Genomic DNA, 21,603 nt, shown 5'->3' with positions numbered 1-21,603 from the left:
GCGGATTGTCCCCTTACAGCTGGGTCAACTGCTTGTGTCCCACCCGCAAGGGCCCTGCACAGGCACACGGTGTCCACGCACATGAGCTGGTGTGCATCATGGATTGCTTGCTCACATGTGCTATGCTGATCACCAGCATCTGTACCTCAGGCTTCAGCACACTCTGCATTACGCACAAGATCCACAGTTCGATCCACATCAAGGCAAGACAGACCATCCTCCAGGTCAACTACAACATCCGTGTCTAATCCTACCCTGCACTCTACGGACAAGTACGTTACAACTCCCATGATACTTGTCCACATCCAGGGTGCATCTGCACAGCTGTGCTTCAATATCCGCCGACCCAGCCACATCACCGTCCAACAGAGATAGCTGCAATGGATCACTGCCAGCTGCAGGATGACCTTCACAATCCACGCCCACACTCAGGGTGCAGGCCACGACCACGACCCCAACACAACCTTGTGGCACTGTCATCCAAGACCCTATTGTGCCATCTCCATGCATCCAACCTTGGCCTGGCCACCATTCTCCACATCCACCTGACTCCAGCATGCAGGATATAGTTCTCCCACCTGGCTACACATACCTGGGACTCCCACCCCAGGACGCTCCACTCCTCTACGCATGACTGTTGCTCTTCGAAATAGGTCTGTCCGCACAGTTGTGCAGGCACCCCCTCAGCTGGTTGGGCCCATCACGGGTGGGTATGGTGCTCCATGTCTGTATTGGATGATACATTGTGACCCATGTTTGTCCTGTGCCAGACTCAGACCCCAGGGTATGGATGGTTGGAGTTACTTCAAAACTCAGGCATGGTTTGACTTTCCAACACACACATGTTATGGAATAATGCAAAATGACGGCATCATCTCGTGATTTAGATGATTTTTATTAGTGGTGGCGTACGTGTTTGGGGGGATGAAAAGAGGTGATTGCCGGGTGTCTAGAATCCAAAGTTCACAGGGGGAGTTGGGATCCTTGCCATTGGACGTCAGCAGAGTCCATGCCACAGTCTTTGTCAACATTGGTCAGACAGTGACCAGCAAGTCCATGTGACAGGGAATGTCAATGTATGAGGTGCTGCTGTTGCGCCAGAGGGCCAGGTGCCAGGCCAGGTGACCTGGGAGATGGTGATGGTCCGCTGACTCTCACGGTCTTTTGCGTGGACGACCCACCTTCCTCCGGGGACCCTCAGAAGCAGGCCGTGACGATGTCTGCGATGCTCCGTCGGACGAATCCTCCTCCTCCTGATCCCTCCCTGTGGCTGGTGGTGATCTTCGCCTGGTGGCACAGGGAGGGTTGCCCATGTTTTTGGCAATCCGACGGAGTGAACGGCTCATGGCCGTTTGCACCGCCACAAGCTCAACCAGTCTTGCCTCCATCCGTTCTTGGTGTTGCTGTTGACTGGCATATTGCTCGGCCTGCAGGTTCTTAATCTCGTTGAGGGTCTCCACTACCTGGCTGATGCCCCTGGTGTCATGCCGGTATGTGTCCAGGATGTTGCGGATGTGTGACATAACCGGTTCCTCAGCTGTCTGGTCAGGTTCGTGCCTCCGCCGTCCTCCACTCCCACCACCCCTGCTCACTTGAGCCTGGCCTGCCGTTGTGGGCACATCGGGTCTCCGGGACCCCTGAGGGATGGCATTTGCGGGGTCACCTGCCTCCTCCTGGGTGCCCGGAGTACCTTGCACCTCCTGGTCAGACTGGCTGCATTGTTGTGTGCGAGCAGGGCTCCTGTGTGTATCCTGGGATGTGGCAGGAATGGGGGTGGTGGTTGGCACAGTTGTACCTGACGCAGGTGCTGCAGGTGCTTGTGCACCAGAGGGGCCAGGTTGGTCGGGGTCATCCACGGAGTGGTGAGAGTCGTTTCTGCCGGTGGGATCATCTTCCTGCCGAGCCTGGTCCTGTGATTCTTCCCCCCCAGTGTTGGGGGAGATCGACGACGTTGCCCTGTGTGTGAGAGAGAGACAATGTTAATGGTGTTTCATGCGACATCCATGTTTCACACATATTCAAGTTGGCACAGTTCCTCTGGGTAGTTGGATATGTCTAGCATTCCTCTCACAGTGCACTTGTGGATGGGTATGTTGTGGAGGACAGATTGATATGTACTCCTGGGTATTTGGCCTGTCTAATGAGTGTTGGGATGCTTATTTGGCTATGGATTGGTCTTGTTGTGTCACATGTCCATTGTGGGAGTGGCAATTTGCGTTGGCTGCCCCGGGGGTGTGTGCTTGTGTAAGGCGAGGGTGTGACCGGGCATGCTGTTGGGTGTGGTGTGATTTTTCATTGGGTCTACCAGGTGATGTGTTTATCCCCTCATGGTGCATGGTGGCATGACAGTGAATGTGAGTTCCTGTGGTAGGTAGGTGGCATGTGGAGTTGGTGTTTGAGTGTACAGTGGTCACAGGATTGCCTTGTGCTGTCTACAGCAGGGCCAAGTGTCATCTACCTTGTCTGTACTTGGCAAGTCCCTGTGCATTGATCATGGTGCATGGGTATGTCCCTTGGCCACAACTTTCAACACTTTTCCTATGTGTGACACACTCTTTGTTGTTGCATCATTTTGGAACGCAGTAAGCAGTGTAGCGTGCATGCGTAGCGAGCGATGCAGAACCGGCTTACGTGTTGCACTGTTGGTGGGCAAATGGTGCTTTTTCATATCTATTGTGGAATGCAGGTAGGTAACTTATGCATTTTTGACTGGGTTCTAACAAACACAGTGAGTGGGTATACTGGGTGTAAGGTTAGGTTTGTGCCTGCAGCAAGGATCTACTCGTGCACAGTTTGACACATGGCCCAGTGATTTCCAAGCGAAAAATGGGTGGTTCACGCACTGCAAAACCTTGTCAACATGCACACAATCCACCAGCTGACGAGCGGACATGCCCACACCACCCAAGGGTGGTTTTGTCTCCCTCTGTCTCCCTCTCTCCCTCCCTCTGTCACCCTCCTCCCTCTGTCTGTCTCCCTCTGTCGCCCTCTGTCGCCCTCTGTCTCCCTCCCTCTCTCTCCCTCTCCCTCCGTCTGTCTGTCACCCTCTGTCACCTCACCCCAGCTTCCTGGGCACACACACTTTGCAGGTCTTTCAAAGGCCATTGTCTTGTTCATGTGGCTTTGTTTAGAATTTCCCGGCCCCCATTGGGCAGGGTGTCTCTGAGTCTGCGCTGCTGCGGCGGTGTGTGCTGACACTCTTTCACAGTGATGCCTCTTCATTAGCTGCTGTTATGTGCAAATTGGGCCTTCATACCCATGTCATCCTGCGACGCTGCCACCATTTGCAGGCGACACAGTACAGTGTCGGGACACACTGTTTGTATATCTCTGCCCTAGGCCATATGGGCTGAGGGCATTGGTGTCTGCTTCTGAGTTGCACAATGTGTTTTGTGAGGCCCACCCTCCTGGCATCGCGGACATCCTGTCTTGTGTTGGTGTTTTGTGTGGCCTGTGACTTGGCATGGCCTTGCTTGGTGCATGGGGCATGGGGCCGCTAGTGGCATGTGTGTGTTTTTGGAGTGTGGTTGTGTCCGGTGATGGCTTTGGGGTAGTTGCGTGCATTATTGGGAGTTGGGTTGTGGATGTGGTTCCCCCCATGTGAGGTGAGTTGTTTGTGTACTCACCAGGCTGGGCGACTCCTTCTACTCCGTGTACTCCCACCGGCGGCAGCGTGCGCATCACCTTCTTCTCCCAGGGATGGTAGTGTACCGGTCTGCGGGGCGGGCCACCTCCAGTGATGTTCCCCTGGTTATATTTGTCAGTCATTTTTCAGCGGACCGTCCTTCGCAGATCGTACCACCTGGCTTGGCATGCATGCCTGGTCCTTCTGATGGGTGCAACAGCATTCACACTCTCTACGATCCTCTGCCACATGTCTGATTTTGCTGCTACGCTGGTCTGTCTGACCAATGTTCCAAAGAGCTGTGGCTCGACTCTGATGATTTCGTTGACAAGGATGTCCAGCTCCTCCCTTGTGAACTTTGGATTCTTGTCTGTGGGCATGGTGTGGGGTGTGGGTGTGGATGGTTGTGGGTGTGTGGGTGTGGTTGTGAAGGTGTGTGTGTGAATGTGATGAGGGGGTGTTTGTGAAGGTGGTTGTGTCAAGGTGTGCAAGTGTAAGGTGTTGTCAAGGTTGAAGTATGGTGCAGTGGGTTGTCTGTGGGGTCTGGCAGCAGTGGGTCTGTTGCAAAGGCTCATGGTTTGTGTGTGTGGGCCCTTTTTATTGGTCCATTTGTGGGTGTGGCTGTGTTTGAACTTTGGGTGGGTGTGTTATAAGAAGTGGTTGTGGTTTGGGCCTCTGTTTACCTGTTTGGCTGTTGCAGGCCAGTGTTTTGGATGTATTTGGGCTTGTTGGACGTGTTTTGTGGTGTTGTGCGATTCGACTTGACTCTCCTTGGGGTGTTTTGCAGTGTCCTGGTTCAGTACGAGTGTTTTTCGCGTCTGAACGGTGCGTACATCAGCCATGTTGTTGTACAGTCCTCACATTTGCTATGGCTTGGTACGACTCGTACATGCGCGATGCTGGGTGAGGGTGCTGGTGTAGGGGCCTGGGGTACGGTGCGTACAGGCACAGGCATAGTGTTGGGGCCTGGGGGCACTGGGCGTACATACGGGGGGCTGGGGGTTTGGCACGTAGATAGGGGGGCTGGGGGTACGGCGCGTACATTCGGGGTGCTGGGGGTACAGTGTGTACCCCCACCCACATATGGACGGTGCATACCCCCACCTCCGTATGGACGGTGCGGACCCCCAGCCCCCGTATGTAAGCACAGTCCCCCAGCACATACCCCCAGCCCCCCAGTATTTATGCGCTGTACCCCCAGCCCCCGTTATGTACGCACCATGCCCCCAGCACATACCCCCAGCCTCCGTATGTATACGGAGTACCCCCAGCCCCCGTATGTACGCACCATACCCCCAGCACATACCGGCAGCCCCGGTATGTACGCGCAATACCCCCAGCCCCCGTATGTACACACAGTACCCCCCGCCCCCTTATGTATGCGCCGTACCCCCACCCCCGTATGGACGGTGCGTACCCCCTCCCCTGTATGGATGGTGCGGACCCCCACCCCCGTATGGATGGTGGGGAACCCTATGCGCTGGGGTTCCGCACCGTCCATACAGGGGTGGGGGTCCGCACCGTCCATACGGGGGTGGGGGTACGCACCGTCCATACGGGGGTGGGGGTACGGACCGTCCATGCGGGGGTGGGGGTCCGCACCGTCCATAGGGGGTGGGGGTACGCACCGTCCATACGGGGGTGGAGGTCTGCACCGTCCATACAGGGGTGGGGGTACGCACCGTCCATATGGGGGGCTGGTTGTGCAGCGCGTGCATACGGGGGGGCTGGGGGTACGGCACGTACATACGGGGGGCTGGGGGTACGGCGCGTACAGAGGGGGGGTGGGGGTACGCTCCGTACATAGGGGGGGTGGGGGTACACTCCGTACATACGGGGGGTGTTCGGCACGTATGCGGGCACATGTTTGGATGTCTCCATGGTTGCTATAGAAGTTCGCTGCGTACGGTGTTTTTTCCATACGGTTGTACATTTGGACGGACGGGACGGATCGTACTTGCGCGCTCGGACTTCAGTTTTCCGATTCGTACGTAAAACTGTCCGTGGATGTGTCGGAGTCTTTTCCCGACCCGAGGACATGTCGGGGAATTTTCCCAATGCGATTTGTATGGACTTCTTCACATACGAATCGTACTTGCCCGTTTGTACGGGACTTGTACGATTCGTACGGAAAAAAATCCGGATACGATTCGTATGGGGAATATTTTTCACAGATCGGAATTGGCACCTCAATTGTTACAATTGAACAAAATGAGGTGAAAATATGAATGAATGTCAGACCTTTTGTATCAAGTGTCTGTACATTCACCCTTAAACTCAATTAGTGTCAATTTCAGGATAACGTGACTAATGGCATGTACTATTAAGGTATTGCCGATGTTTCGACCCCAGGTGTATGTGCTAATGATTACACATCTCGGCAGGTGTTCTTCAGTACTGAAATCGGTTTTTCAGAACGCATATGTAAAAAGTCTCACGTACGTATGGTGTGAAAACATATTTTGGGAAAATCAATATGGGGCGCCTAGGAAACTCACCAAATGGTAAAATCAATCTAGTGACCTCTTCCATTTGGGGATAAAATCCACACTGAGCCGTCAATCAAAATTCTGAAAAGGTCATCTCTTTTCAACATGATCATTCTATGGAGTAAATCAGTGCAAAATCATCAGTGTTGGAGAATGACTATTCATCAAGTAACCATAAGGCCCAATTGGGTAGAACCATTTGATGTAAAAGGATGGGCATTCATTCATATTTTCACCTCATTTTGTTCAATTGTTTTAGTGTTCTGTACAACACAGTGTTGAACTTTATGTCACTTGGCTCGCTGTGGGCCTGATTACGATGATGGTGGGACCGCTGCCGACAGCCCATCGGTGGCGGTCCCACCTCGATAGCAAACAAGTTTCCCGCCTGCCACATTTGGATGACGGGCAGCTGTGTGGCAGTCATAAAGACCAACCGCCACAGATCCAACGGGCTCAAGGAGCCTTTAGGTCCATCGGAGGCAGAATAAGGCCTACAATGGTGGCAATGCCTACCAGGCACTACCATAAGCATTACAATGTTCCTTTTCAACGGCCCTTTCATGGGAGTGAACCCGCCATGAAGAGGCAGGCGGAAAGGGACTTTGGGGGCCCGAAGCGGGCTCCTCTTTCCCCTTGGCCCTCCGATATGGGCACTGGGGGGCACATATGGTGCCCCCTACATATCCTTGCACCATGTGGCATGTACTGCATGGTGCATGCCACATAGTACAGGGATATGCGCAGTGTCCCTATTTTGCATTGCAGCAGGTGTTGCAGCCAGGTGCACCCAGCGCAATGCAAACCGTCGTGGCAGTCGCATTGTAATGCCTCGTGTGGGACCACTGAAGTGAGTCCGCCCACCATCCTAATCGGACCCTAAGGGATGTTTTTATGTGTTCTGTATCTAAGACAGTCTTTACAAATGGAATCATGATTTACAAATATTTAAAAAGTTATGAATTTGAATATATAAATTGTAGGCTTACATTTACATTTATTGTGGAAAAAAGTATTGATAACTATGTTTCACTGGCATTGTTGGCTTAATTGTTGATTATGCTAAGTAATTGTATCCCCATAGAACAACACATTGTAGTTCATACTATATTAGCAGAGAGCACCATTCCTTTACATGGGCAAATGTGTTTCTAGTGCACAAAGATGAATATTTGTATATGCTCTGTTTGGATTTTTTCAATTGCTTAGGAGTCATCCGCATGTGCACAAAATACTCACCCAGGGCAGAAATTGCAAGAATAAATGAATTCCTTGTTGCATAATACGACTTGGCAGCCGACCTTATGAGACTTGGCCCAAACAAGCTAGAACAATGAAAACGTGGGTGTTTATGAAGTTATATATTTGAAAAAGTCAAGTCACGTCCTTAATGACGTGCTTTTGACAGCTTTATAATAACTTACATAAGTGCCTGCACAGTATGGTGCGATACATAATTTGCACACAGGTCTTACATATTGCAAAATGCAGAAACATTGCATTTAAAAACATAATAAATGTTAAACTAATCCAAAATATTTGCAATGTTTGGCATAGAGCTGGCATTATATATTTAGTAACTAGAAACAGAAAAACAAAGGTGCTTACTTTCACAGGACTACCATGCGTATTCAGCAAGTTCTTAGTGCTCTACCCAGAGGCACTGGAAATATGTCGCAGAGGAGGAGCACATTATGGGGCAGGGTTGACTAAATACATTTTGTGGCCAGAAAAATCCAAATAAGCGGAATATTGTGGCACATTTTTGTAATAGCATGACTTTATTATTTTGTCATTTTTGCACAAGTTAGCACCATCTGCGCACACATTTTATCTCATTAGTATTAGTTTAATCCCAAATAAAGCAAATCCATACTACAACGAAAACGCTGTGTCACGCAGTCTCTTCATGTTCAATAGCTTTCTTCAGTTATATATTTTCTTCCAGCGTCTGTGTTTATCACTTAGCTTTGTGCGTTTCCTTTCCTCTGTGAGTGTTAACCCTGCAATCATAATAAGCTCTTCAGCGGCAATACGCCCCAACGCTGAGTGACGTGTTGTGTTTCCCTTTGCAAATAACCACATGCTCTAATGTTAGTAATAAAGGCTCTGATTCACCATGTAGGTAGAGTCTATGGTCTCTTCTCCACCCCTTAGGATTCCTCATCTTTTTACAGAACCCTCCAAAGTAAAGGCTGATTTGCGTCTTGATGTAAAAGAGTTTGCCCAGTAGGTGATACGTCTGTTGTGGAAATTCTGCACCCTTTTTTGTTTTTCAAGAATATACCTCCAAGGGACATGGCTTTTGCGTCAAGGCAAAATGGTGGCGAGCCTCTAAGCTCCGCTAAGCTTCACGGAGATAAATCTTTCAGTTCACCCCTTCATGGCGGTGCCCGATATTTGTTGACAGTGTCTCCTATTCCCTATTCTCCCTGCAGCCGGTGGGAACACTCAGATACTGTCGCTTTCTGCCCGGTTGCCGTGGCAGTGTTTTCCTGTCATGAGCAGCCACCATTTTCTAAGCGTGTCGTCGCTTCTAATAGCTCAATGTGCAGCACATTTGCTTCAGTGGTCTGGGTGAGCATTTTCTTCAATTGAGGCATTCCCACTGGATACCTTGACAGATTGATATTTCTACATGCTTAATACTCTTACTGGCAGATTATTCACATGAAAGGGTTACATTTACCTCATTTGTCCCACAATGGATATTTCTAATGGACATTATATAATTCAGTAGTTACATACTTCCATTGGCGTTTTACTTCAGATGTGACATGCAGTTTTATGGATAGTCATGCTCTACTTAATTTTATGATTTATCAATTCACACATTAGCTTTGTTCATGACCTTCACTTCAAGTTCAAGACTACATCTTCAACACTACAGTTGCTATTTGGATCTGGAGTCTTGGATTGTTAAGCGGTTTTTATCAGGTCTTGTGTTCCCTTGCTTCTCTGCACGTTCCCAGGCCGGTGGGAATTAGCGGAGACCCCCTCTCTCCTACCTATTGCTGTGAGGATATCTCTCAGTCAAATGTGAATGATATCTTAACTGTAGCCTGGTATTTTACCTACTACCAATATATTGTATGGGCAGGATTCAACCCTTTCAAAAATGTTCTTAATGCCCTGTACATTTGATCAAAATGGCTAGTGACTCGCATGTTCCTGCTAAACCATCCTCTTCTGGCGCTAAACCCAAGAGAGTAAAAAATGACCCATCATCTCTAATGCAGTTGTCTCACAAACTTGTTCTAGACACTATTTTAGATGTAGTAATTGCCTTTAAACCTTTCATGAATGCCACCAAAGAAAAATTACAACACATTGAGGATCGTTGGATTGTTTGGAGGGCAAAATGCTTAAGATGGAACAATATGTAGGTCACCATCAAGACATAGCTACCAAAATTCTGGTGATGGAACAAGAAATACAAAAACTTAAATTATACACTTAAGACCTTGAAAAATGAAATGGAAACAGTAATCTTCACCTTTATGGTCAACCTGAAGCCTAAAAATATTCAAGGGCCTGACTTTCTAAACTTCTTTAAAAAAATTCTACCTGATCTTCTAGACCTTCAGTCTTCTTCTCCTCTAAATATTCAAAGAGCACACCATCTGTGCTGCCTTCAACCTCATTCCACCAGACCTCGAAGTATCATAATGCTCTTCTTGGAATTCAATGATTTAATGCAAGACTTTGAAAGCCGCAAGGGAAAAGTGTTGTCTAGTATGGTCTGGTCACAACATCTTCATTTCTCAACTTATCTCCAATGCAACAAATGCGAGGTGTAAATAATTTCTGGGACTTCGTCCTCAACTGAGACATCTGAACATTCGCTATGTCATTTTACATCCTTGTCATTGTAAAATTACTTATGAGGGTGTCTCTCGTTCTTTTGATGATCAGGCTAAAGTAAAATTGTTTCTTCAAAAATGTACTAAGCAACCTATGGATACACATACACACTGTTCCTAAACTGTTCATTTTCTGCATGGCTGCTTTTTGCTGATTTCTTAATTTAAATCTATTTGGCTCTACTCTTTTCCTTATCTTCATCCATTTATCTCTTTGTTATCTTTCTTGCATTTGGTGTTGACAAGCCATGTACTCATTCTCCTTCCGTTTTACTTCAGATCTGGCTTTAAGTCCTTGATCTGTTTCTCTACTTCTTTCTTTTTCTAATTCTTAGTTTTCTTTTTCCTTATTTTTTATTACATGATGTCTCCCTTTTTGATTCTTTCTCTTCCTGTGTTCTGTATAATTGTATGAGTGTTTAATTGTGTCTTTTTCACAGCATCTTCATGTTATTTATTGTTGACATATGGTGTCTTTCTGTTTCTCTCATTGTTTTTGCAGTGTGTCTTCATTGTTCCTGTATTCTTGTTCCTCCCCAACAACATGTTTAATGTTGTCTTGTGGAAGTTTTGTGGTTTGGGTCATCCTGTGTAGCGTCAAAGGGTACTTTTGCATTTATCGAAAATTAATTGCCATATTACTCTTTTGCTCATTGTAATGATGCTGAATAACTTAAACTTAAATGCCAATGGGTGGGTTCAAGTTGTCTTTTCTCCTGCTGTTAATCGCACGTTTTATCAACCGATTATGATATGAATGGATGATGGGTATTGCTTAAAGCTATAATCTTTGAAAAAAACAAATAACTATTTTAATTATTTATGGCCCTATTAAATCTGACCCGGATTTCTGGCATGATGTTAAATTAAAATTATCTTCCATTACTAATCCTAACATTATTGTGGCAGGTTACTTCAATGATTGGTTAGACCCATTTTCTGATAAGAAATCTAAATGTAAATTCAAACCAGATAAATCTGCTTTTGCCTCTTGTCCACTCTTCAATGTATGGAAAACTTGTAATCCTGATGCATATGAATTTATATTTTTCTCGAATGTTCATCATACTATGTCTAGAATTTATCATGTTTTAACCTCTAAATCTTTACTTCTTTCTATCCATTCTTCTGGAATTGGTTCTATTTTTATTTCTGATCATGCCTCTGTTTTATCTACTTTTGATTTATCCCTTAATACTACTAAACATGCTTGTTGGAGATTTAACAATTCCCTATTATCTGATCCAACTTTTATTTTGGAAGCTACCTCTTTTATTAACACATTTTTTCAATTTATTCAACCTGCGGACACCTCCGTTTATAATAACTGGGACACTTTTAACGCTTCTAATGGAGCCTTCAATATTGCTGATACTGCCCAGAAAAAAAGCGATTGAACTTTCAATACCAATCTTCTTTACAACGTATTAAGACACTTGAACATACTTACTTCACTTCAAAATCACCCTCTCATTTACAAGATCTAATCAAAGGGGAATCCTCCCTAAATAAAATAGCTGCTGTTGATGCATGTAACATCCTCCTCATAATAAAATCTAAATATCCTGGGGGTCAAAATAAAGCTGACACAATGTCGGCCAATTATCAAAAAAGTTAAATCGGAAAAGAAAAATATTGGACCTATCCAAAATGACCATACAAAAACATTATTGTATTCTGTCTCTGATATTGTTAATGCTTTTCAATATTATTATTAATGATTATATATGGAAGATACGTATCCTTTTGAACATAATACCCAAAGTTTTTCAATGGCCTTCCTAATTCTTTATCTATGCTGGACACTATGGATATTCCTGCAAAGGACATAACTCTGCAAGAGATTTTGGATGCTATTAAATCTTTAAAGAAATCCAATGCCCCTGGTCCTGATCGTTTCTTAATTGAACTATTTTCTTCTTTATCATCTCTTTTTGCTCCTAAATTGCTTGAACTCTTTGTTTCCTTTTTATTGAAATCTAAACCTGAAGGCTCTTTTCTAGATGCTCTTATCGTTATTATTCCTAAACCAGATGAAGATCATACCCTTTGTAAAAATTATTGTCCAATTTCACTAGTTAACTATGACTGTAAAATGTATGCTAAAATCCTTGCCTCTAGACTAGAAGGTGTTATTCCTTCTCTTATTAAACCTGAGCAGTCTGGTTTTGTTAAAGGCAGACTTGCCTCAGACAATGCAAGGATGTTCTGTAATATTCCTACATTGGGTAAAAAATATCCCTCTCCTCTTGCTGCATTATCACTTGATGCTGAAAAAGCATTTGATTGTATACATTTATGTTTAAAACTCTTTAATGGTTTGGTTTTGGCCCTAAATTCATCTCTGTTACTAAGCTACTGTACTCAGAACCACGTACTTCTCTTTTTGTCAATCGATGTTCTTCCCCTTATTTCAATTTACATAGAGGCACTAGACAGGGAATATCCCCTTTCGACTTTATTTTTTCTTTCTTTGTTTATAACCTTTTCTTGAAATTATTCATTGTAATACTTCTATATCAGTATTTCATTAGAATTCCCTTGAAATGAGACTCATTGTATATGCTGATGATATTTTGATCTATATATCTAATCCACTGTCCTCCTGTCTTTCCTTTTTGCAAGAGATTGATTTATACTCATAAAATATCTGGCTATAGATTAAACTTCTCTAAAACCAAAGTTATACCATGAAACTATTTATGCTATAAAATATACTCTCTATTACCAACTTTATCTGGTGTCCCTCCAAGATTAAATACTAATGTGTCTGGTTCTCGTCCTCTATCTCCCATACTCTCACTTATAACTTTAATGCCTTAAAACTAAAAATCCCAAACCTACTTTATACCTGGTCCCTCTCCTTTTATCCTGGTGGGGTACATTAGACACTATTAAAATGATGATTGTCGCGCAGGTTGTTTTTTTGCTTTCTATGCTTCCATTCAAAATTCCTAATTATTATTTTTCCCAAATCACCAAATTCCTCTGGAATAATAAAAATGCTTGTATTGCATTAACGAAATTAATTAGACCTAAACATAAAGGTGGTGTCCGTTTTCCTGATTTTAAGTTATATCATACTTCTTTTCTAATTCGACAATTTTATACCCTTATGAGAAACTTCCTGAACTCCTCTATAATGAACTGGATTAATTTTGAACATTCTTTGCTACATGAATTCTCTTTTCTGGACATTATTTTTATGAATAATTCTACTCTTATTTCTAAAAAAAACCCTATTTTAAAATACTCCCGACATTAACTGCATTCCCTGTTCACACATAGATCTGATTTATTTGAATCTTTTCTTGCTTCACTTTATTTGGTATAATAAATGTATTAAGTTTAGTCACAAATCATTCTATTTTAAGCACTGGAAAGAAAAGGGTATTCTATACGTTCATCAGTTAATCTCCCAAAATTACGTTGCTCCTTTTATTGTACTACAAGAAAGCCATGACTTACCCATCTCTTGCTTACTAACTAATAACTTTCCCCCTGATTCACTCCTTTTATTCCTTGGACACCTCTATACAATATTGTTTGTGATTCTAATCCTAAAGCATCTCTCATATATAATAGGCCTGGGCAAAGCACTACGCTACGCTCGCGAAGTTTGCGAAGTTTGCGCTACTTCGCACTACGCGAATTGCACGTAGCACAGTGCGAACACGCGTAGCGTAGTCTTGCGTAGTGCTGCGGTCATTTTTTGCTTGCTCGCGGTCCTCAACGTCAAGTTGGCGACCGCGAGCAAGCAAAATGACATCCCGGCGAGACTTTTTCCTTGTTCGCGATCAGCAACATCAAGTTGGCGATCGCGAACAAGGAAAATAAACCTCCCGGCGAGATTCCCAACGCGAGGAGGTCAGGTTTCTCATTGCGAGGGGTCGCGTATGCTCGCGACCGCTCGCGATGAGAAACTACCAGTTTGCGTTGAGAAAGCTGCCGCTCGAGTAAAAATCTCCTCGAGCAGCAGAAAACTACAGCTCGCACTGTGCAAGATGCCATTTTCAATGATTGCACAGTGCCGGTTGCTTGTCCGCACTGTGCAATCATTGAAAACAACATCTTGCACAGTGCGAACATGTTACTACGCAGTTCGCGAAGTGCTACGCGAAGCTCGCGTAGTGCGAACTGCACTTTGCGTAGCTTCGCGAAGTGCTACTTCGCGAACTACGCCCACCCTTAATATATAAGATTTTATCTACTCCTATTTCTGGTAGACTTAAATCCTCTATCAAATTGACATGGGAGCAATACCTTCCTGTATTTCAATCTATGAACAGTGGGATAAACTGTGGCATAACTTTTTTACTACCTCCAAAGCTGCAAATATTACTCAACCTTTATTTTTTGTGTATAACAGAGCTGTGCTTACTCCTCCTTTTATTCACGCATTTAACTCATCTGCTTCACCTTTGTTGGCCATGTCTTTCCTCCAATGGTACACTATCACACCTATTATATTATTGTTCTAATGTTTTTAGTTTCTAGAAATATATTTGGTCTGAATATTCAGTAATATTTAAATGTAGCATTCCTCTTTCAATTCAAAATGTTTTTCTTGGTACTATGTCAGATTATTTTCAAAACCAAACCTCTGAACCTATGTTATTTGAACTTTTTATTGTACTTGCCTTAAAGGTTATACTCACTTCTTGGAAAGATAATTCTAAATTATATCCGTTAGCATAGTGGAATCTTATCTGTGATCAAAGTAGAATATTTACTGTTTCTTTCACTACTTTCTTATCTTCGCACTCATCTTTGTCCTAACTTCTACACATTCCTCTTCTTCTCTCCTTTCTCTCCGTCATGAGTCACGGTCGCCGTGTGCTCATGATGGCGTGGAGCCATCATGCCTCTGCCGCTCCACCAACGCAGCACTAATTCCCCGCCTGTGTGGGCGAATTAATGAGTGGGCAGAGTCATGATGGCACCACGCCGTCATAAGCACACGCCACCCTGACTAATGACAGCGTAGTGCCGCCATGAGCACCGAAGTGCCACGCCCGCCTCCTACCCCCTGCGCCACGGCGGAATTCTCGCCGTGGCAAAGGGGTTAATTGCTGTTGCATTGCTTGGTGCTCACTTCTTATCTATTTGCTCAGATTGCAAATGATGCCTTGCAAAAATCATGGATACATTTGCCACATTGCTGTCTTTCCCAGAGCCCATGACCTTTTTGTTGTAAGCCTTTTGTTGTCTTTTCCTCTGCATTTCTGTAATGACTTGGTTTGCTCTTGCTTAACACACACCTTTTTCTGCTGGTTTTAGACTATGTTGCTGTTTTTGTTATTAGGGTCTCATTATGATCTTTTTGTTCCTGCACTTCTAAGATATCGGTAATAGATGAGATATGTGAACCGATATTCGCTGGGTCTGTCAGTGGCCTTCGGAAAGAACATGGGATCATTATTCCTGGTCTGATGGAGATGTCAGATTGACTCTGTTCCTCTAATCGAATGGCTAATTCAGCACTACGTTTGGTTGCAGCCTCTTTTAGCTTATACTTTATCTCTGTTAGAACTGTATCCAACATTTCTGGTAGTTAGCTTAATTTATCAGTCACTGGTGAACATGCACAGCTTCTCTGTTTTAGTACAGGATCTTGCAGAGATAGACAGTTTGATAGATTAGCCACTGACTCCTCCTGGGCCCGTGCAATGAGACTGTTAAGATTAACTAGTTTAAATATTAAGCAGATCCACCTGTAGGTCAAGTTTCTTGATTGATAGTTAAAGGCACCAACAGTCCTTTGAGAGGTTTTTAAAAGTATTTTCCACATATTATTTGAAGAGTCTGCTGTAATGGGTGTGTCATCTTGGCAATCTATTGCTGCTTCTTGGACCTCCAAGGGCTTGCATGGCCCTTTGTGAACTTCTGACTTCATAATCTGTTCTTTCTTTTCTGTGACCTTATGTGGTGTTTCAGGGATTATCTCTAACTCTAAGTTTTGTACAGTAAGGGCAAAGGAGTCTAGCTCATTTGATACTTCCTTTTCTGATATGGCTCTGTTGTGGGCTACCGCAACTGAGGGTAGTGCTTCTGTAAATTCCATGTTACTGGTGGCCCTGGGACTGTTATAATATTTTGCTCCACTAGCTCCTCTTTGTGATTTGTTGGCCCAAGCAGGGCAACTCCTTCTCAAGGTGGGGATGAGCACTGCTCTAAGCAGGCAGGATTGGGGGCATTTAAGATTTTCTGCTGGGCTTCGGTGTTAATAGCTTATAGATAGCACTTTGATAGCTACCCCGCTGGTAATTTTATCGTGGCCCAGGGCGACCATTGAAACTTTTTTCTTCTTTTCTCTTTTTCAGTCAACAATTCTTTCCCGTGGGATAAAGACCCTACTAAGTTTGATGTTTTCTCATTCTTTATTATGCTTGGGTTTAGCGGAGGTTGTAGACCTCTAATTTCACTAGTTGTCGAAAAATTGCTGCAGACGGATCCTTCAGGAACCTAAACTTTGTAAAATGGTTTAGGCCACATTCATCCAGGTCAAAGGAGGGCAATATCAGGGAAATGGTGACTTCTGTTGCTTTTCCTATTGCTGTCTTTTGGTCCAAACATAACTGATGTTTGCTTTTGCGCTGATTAGTTGAGGTGTCCCACAGACATCGCCCAACCTCATCACTACCCATTTTTGCTAACCTTATTAGCTGACAGCAAACAACTGGTACGCAAACAGCCAGACAGAAGGGTGGTCAGGGGGGGCAGGATAAGCTTTAGCATAGGGTTTGAGGTGCTGGTTTGGAGTGTTGCAGGGACCGCCTCCCCAGGCAAGTATATGCCATCTAATGGGCCCGCACTGCCCGCACTGTGCTACCTCATCACTAGTCCTGTTACCAGTCCCGCAACTGCTGTTGTTTTCTTTTGTGGTTGTGGTGACAACCTATCTTCTGCTTCTCTGGACCTCTAACCGCTGCTGTTTTCTTTTGCGGCCACTGCGTCAACAACTGTTCCGCTCATCTGTACCTCTGCCCGGCTTGTGCTGTGTTGTGTGCTGCATGCCCGTGCTCTGCTACATGCTTGTCTACTTTCTGTTGATGAAATGGGGTACCGCACTGCTAAGAAACCTTCCAGTGCAAATCCATGCACTCTCCTAACTAAATACATTTTAATAATGCAGAAGGTGTTGCGGATCCCTGTAGTGTTTTCTTGACCGTTCTTTCAAACAAGTGCCCACATAATTGAATGCTGTCAAATAATACAGGAAATAGCAATAACATTGATTGCTTTTGAATTTGATTACCCTTAGATCCAAAGAGCCAAGAACAAAACAACTGGTAGAAATACTGCCATGTTTGTAGAAGCCAGATTGAGCCATTGGTATCCACCATATTGTACAGATAAAATAGGCTGACAAAAGAGGACAATCTGTTTTTACCTTGAAGGGATTTCAGTAAGAATAGGGGTTTGATTGATCAAAAAGCATTATGGAGTCTTAATTTAGGCACACTTCACTGCATCCATTTTCAGTTTCTCCAACCTGTTGAGGATTTAATCCAACACTAATGACTGGATACCGGCCAGTGACTTGGATTTGGCCTAGAGTCAGACCGCCTGATCCTGGGTTAGTAAGGACCCAGTCCTATGCTGGCCCTCCAGCAGTGTTTCTATTGTAAGCTTCATCACAAAGTGCACTTACACACTGGATATTAAAAAAGTGTCAATACCTCTTCTTTTTATAATACGGGATCTTTTGCTAACCTTTAAGGTAGTAGTAAACATGTCCCTTGCATTTGTTTTATTTGTTGTTTTATTTGTGGTCTTACGGCTAGAGTGGTGACCTCGAAGCTAGGAAACTGGTTTTGAGTCTTGGGAACGACGCTCAACGTCCTGTGATTCTGGGTAAAGCACTTAATCTCCCTGTGTCTTCCAAAAATTATTGTGCACATCTGTAACGAAACTGGTGCTCATGTAAAGCACTCTGATTCCTGATATTTTTGGGTTGAGTCCTGCTATATAAAATGTAAAAAAGAAACAATTGCATGGATTGCATTTGTTTTAGAGGATGCAAATAGTTCATGAAACCCTCAGTTTCCTGACACTTAAATAGGAGATTGTAATAATCTAATAAATGAACAATTAGGACATTTTGAATGAAACTGCACATATTTAAAGTGTTCTTTGGAGTGTTGCCGGGCCACTGAGCAGACCAATTTAATAGCATAACTTTAGAAAGGATCCTCACTTGGTTGTAAAATTATGAATAGGCGATAGATACTGTATGCATTAAATGTTGGATGCGAAAACCATTCTGGCAATGGGTACTTAACTTGCCTGCAATTAATAGTTGACATCAGATTCATAAGAAATCCAGTTTCATTTAAAGGGGATGTTGGACCTGGCCCTTTTTTGCAGGGTCAGCCCTGGATTTATTGCCTTTGTGGCTGAATGTATTTTTGTTAGCATTTTGACTCTTTGCACTTTATCACTGCTAACCAGTGCTAAAGTGCTTGTGCTCACTCCTTCAAAATGGTAAAATTGCACTACACCTAAATGGCACATTTCATTTACTTCTAGGTCCTTGGTAAATTGTACTACATATACCCAGGGCCTGTAAATTAAATGCTACTAGTGAGCCAGTGGCACTTATTGTGCCACCCATCAAGGTAACCTTTTAAAACATGTATTAAGCCTACCACTGCAGTCTGTAGTGCAGTTTTAAACTGTCATTATGACCTGGCAAAATGGGTGCATTGTATTTAAAAAGTAGGATATATGCATTTAAATTTTACATGTCCTGGCAGTACAAAACTGCTAAGGTCATTTTTCACTGTTGTAAGTATTTGTTCTCACATTGACTAACACTGGGTTACTTTATTACATTTAATGATTGATAGCTTTGGATTGGGAGCAGATAGAACTCTCATGTTCACACTCAGATGAATTGTAATTTACAATCCTCTTTAATGGTAAAGTTTTATTTTAAGTTACAATTCTAAACATGGCACTTTGGGAAGTTTGGCATTTTCTTTTCCTAACCTGTGCCTTCTGACAGTGTCTTGAGTCATCTAACTGTAAATGGCTCTGTAGTTGGGGCTTGTGTACCCCTTCCAGATAGCGAGAAATCGTGGAGGTAGGCATGATGCAATACCCACTGTTGTGGCTTTCTGCTTCCAGCTGCTATTTTCACTTAAAACTTAAACATGTTCATCTCTCTGATTCTACTGATTGGATTTCTGTCATTCTGATATTATTTTATTGAAATGTCATTGATTTTACTAAATTGGTTTCTGATTTTTTTTGCAGTGTAGTGTTTAAACTTTATCACTGCTTGTGTGCTACATAAATAACTTTACACACTGCCTATATGACAAGCCTGACTTTTTTTTGTGCCAAGTTATAAGATGGCTAAGCACAGTTAATTTACTTACTTTTGTGGTTCAGCCTGACAAGGATTGTGGTCTTTGCTTTTGTGGGGCTTCCACCCTCCTCAACCAATAACCCAATTTCTTACAGAAGTCCCCTGATGAATGATTTCACAAAAATCCACACAATAGTGGCAGACGTCTTCAAACAAAGGAACTTTGTAGAATGCCTATTGTTGGCGATTTGTATAGTTGAAAGGGGAAAGAGAGCTGGGATGGCCCCTTTAAAGCTCATTTAAAGTCTGCACCCAAATTACTAATCACGACTTGTAAACCCGTTAATGTACTAGGGTTTTACAGCTATGCAATCCAACTATAGGCTATACTACAAATGGCAGATATATTGTTTATACTATGGCAATTTGTACATCCAACACATTTGTTAAAATTCGTTTGGAAGAATATGTAGTGTCTTTTTGTTAGCTAACTCAATGTTTAATGTATGCTTTCTTCATATTTTTTAAACAACAAACAGCCAGAAACATATAAACATAAATGTGTAAAAGAAGTAACAAACCTCTACAGACTGTTTTATGTTTCATTCATTACTTTAGCATTTGGCTCCTTGGATGTAGTGTATATTTGTAGAGTGACAGTTTCATTTCATATTGATGTCTCCTAAAATACCTCCCTACTTTCACTGTGAGTGGATTGGGACTGCAACAAATCTCTTCGGCTATTTTGCTTCCAGCCTCCTTCTCTTTCTCTTTCAGTCTCTCTGTCCGAATTGAAACGTGAGTATCTGAAAAGTTTCAGCATTCCCTCCATCATCTAATTGTGTTTGGAATTGAAACATGATCCAGGATCATTTATCCAGCCTTGTCACCTGAAAAATTATTTAATTGTTTGTCATCAAATACATTAACTCATTACACCGGACTTTGAAAAAAAAAGAATCATTACCATTTTCAATCTTCTAAGCATAAAATGTTATGAGTTCCTCCACAAAAAGTTGACAAAAACTGTTGACTTTCTTATTAATCAACATTTATAAAGCAAGATCTAAATGTTGCAGAGCATGTATTAACATTTGACTTTGAGACAATTTTCTTTACTTTGAACTGTTACTATATGAAGAACGCATGCAATGATAAATTAAAATTTGCATTTAGTTCATACCTGGGTGAAGTGAGCAATCCAGCCATAAGGAAGTCGTAGACCAATTCCATAACTGAAATTCTCTTCTTGGCTATACCAGGCCTTAATTACATGTTCCCAAGAGGCGGCATAATTTGCCCTGTACATTAGTGCACCACACTGAGTTTCTAAATTAGGGAAAGCACAAAGAATGAGGATGATATAAAAAGATTATGTGAAAATGTATAAAGAAACCCTACTGTTTTAGGGAGTATCCTGCCATCTGCTGATTTTGTATCCCATGTTTAAGGTCTGCTGCCAGCTTGTGATATGATCCCATCATGGGGCTAATTATAAACTTTGTTGCTGCAACTTATTCTTGTAGTACTTACAGTTTACTTCACAATTTCAAAAGGAAGCCGGTACTAAATGAGGAGAAACGCTGGCTTTCTCAGGCATTACATAGCTAAGCCAGGGGTATTGCAGAAAATAAGTCACAAGCACTCATATAAAAATCATTGTGAATCATGCCTAGTATCTTCTGAGCTAGATCATCTGCCCTATAGTAGCTGTATACCCTGAAATGCTGGCCAATCCTGAGTGTCATGTAGGTTCCACTAATCAGTTGGAACTGTACATATGTGGATGATATAATCTTAGGATGGTGCCAGACTGAATCCATGCACTGCCGTTGGATATGTTATTTCTTTGACCAGCTAGCTCACAGTGCCACTGTTAGCCCCCATAAACTTAAGCGGGGGGCGAACCGTTCTGATAAGTACTGAAAATGACATCCCTGTTCCCTCAGGAATCGTGGTGACAGACCTAGGACTTTTCTCTTAGTCACTCATGCTTTCTTTTGCTCAGAGAAATATACATAGAATACACTAAGGGACATTTTTCAATATTTGTTGAACCGTAGTGATCCCTGTATTGAAGATATGCTCTTCAATGATTAAAAGACTGAAGAAGACAAAGGTTATAATGAGTCTCAAGCGAAAACAACAGTTTATGGCCAGAATGCAGAACATTGGCATACATTCACCCCAGTACAGAGATCTGGGCCTAAATCTATTGTTGCTCACCATGCCATTCCAGTTTGAACCCAGCCATATGCAAATCAGTCTTGACCCTGTGCCTCATGGGAACAGTCCAGCCCGAACTGCCAA

The 21,603-nt window shown here is 43.4% G+C and overlaps 1 protein-coding gene across 1 annotated transcript in view; it reads right to left on the bottom strand.

Annotated features, from left to right (window-relative positions):
* Nucleotides 1–21,603, bottom strand: part of LOC146816610 (cysteine-rich venom protein-like) — a 738,882-nt gene that overhangs the window by 75,839 nt on the left and 641,440 nt on the right. Inside the window, exons 6-7 of the mRNA XM_085609142.1 lie at nucleotides 20,477–20,622; nucleotides 7,354–7,439 (exon numbers count right to left, since the gene is read on the bottom strand). Of these exons, the coding sequence (XP_085465268.1) occupies nucleotides 7,354–7,439; nucleotides 20,477–20,622 (232 nt within the window). The remainder of the gene's footprint in view (nucleotides 1–7,353; nucleotides 7,440–20,476; nucleotides 20,623–21,603) is intronic.

The sequence above is a fragment of the Triturus cristatus genome, chromosome 6 (assembly GCF_964204655.1).
Source record: "Triturus cristatus chromosome 6, aTriCri1.1, whole genome shotgun sequence".
NCBI lineage: Eukaryota > Metazoa > Chordata > Amphibia > Caudata > Salamandridae > Triturus > Triturus cristatus.
Note: the sequence above shows the minus strand (reverse complement) of the source record. Positions and strands in the feature narration are given on the sequence as shown.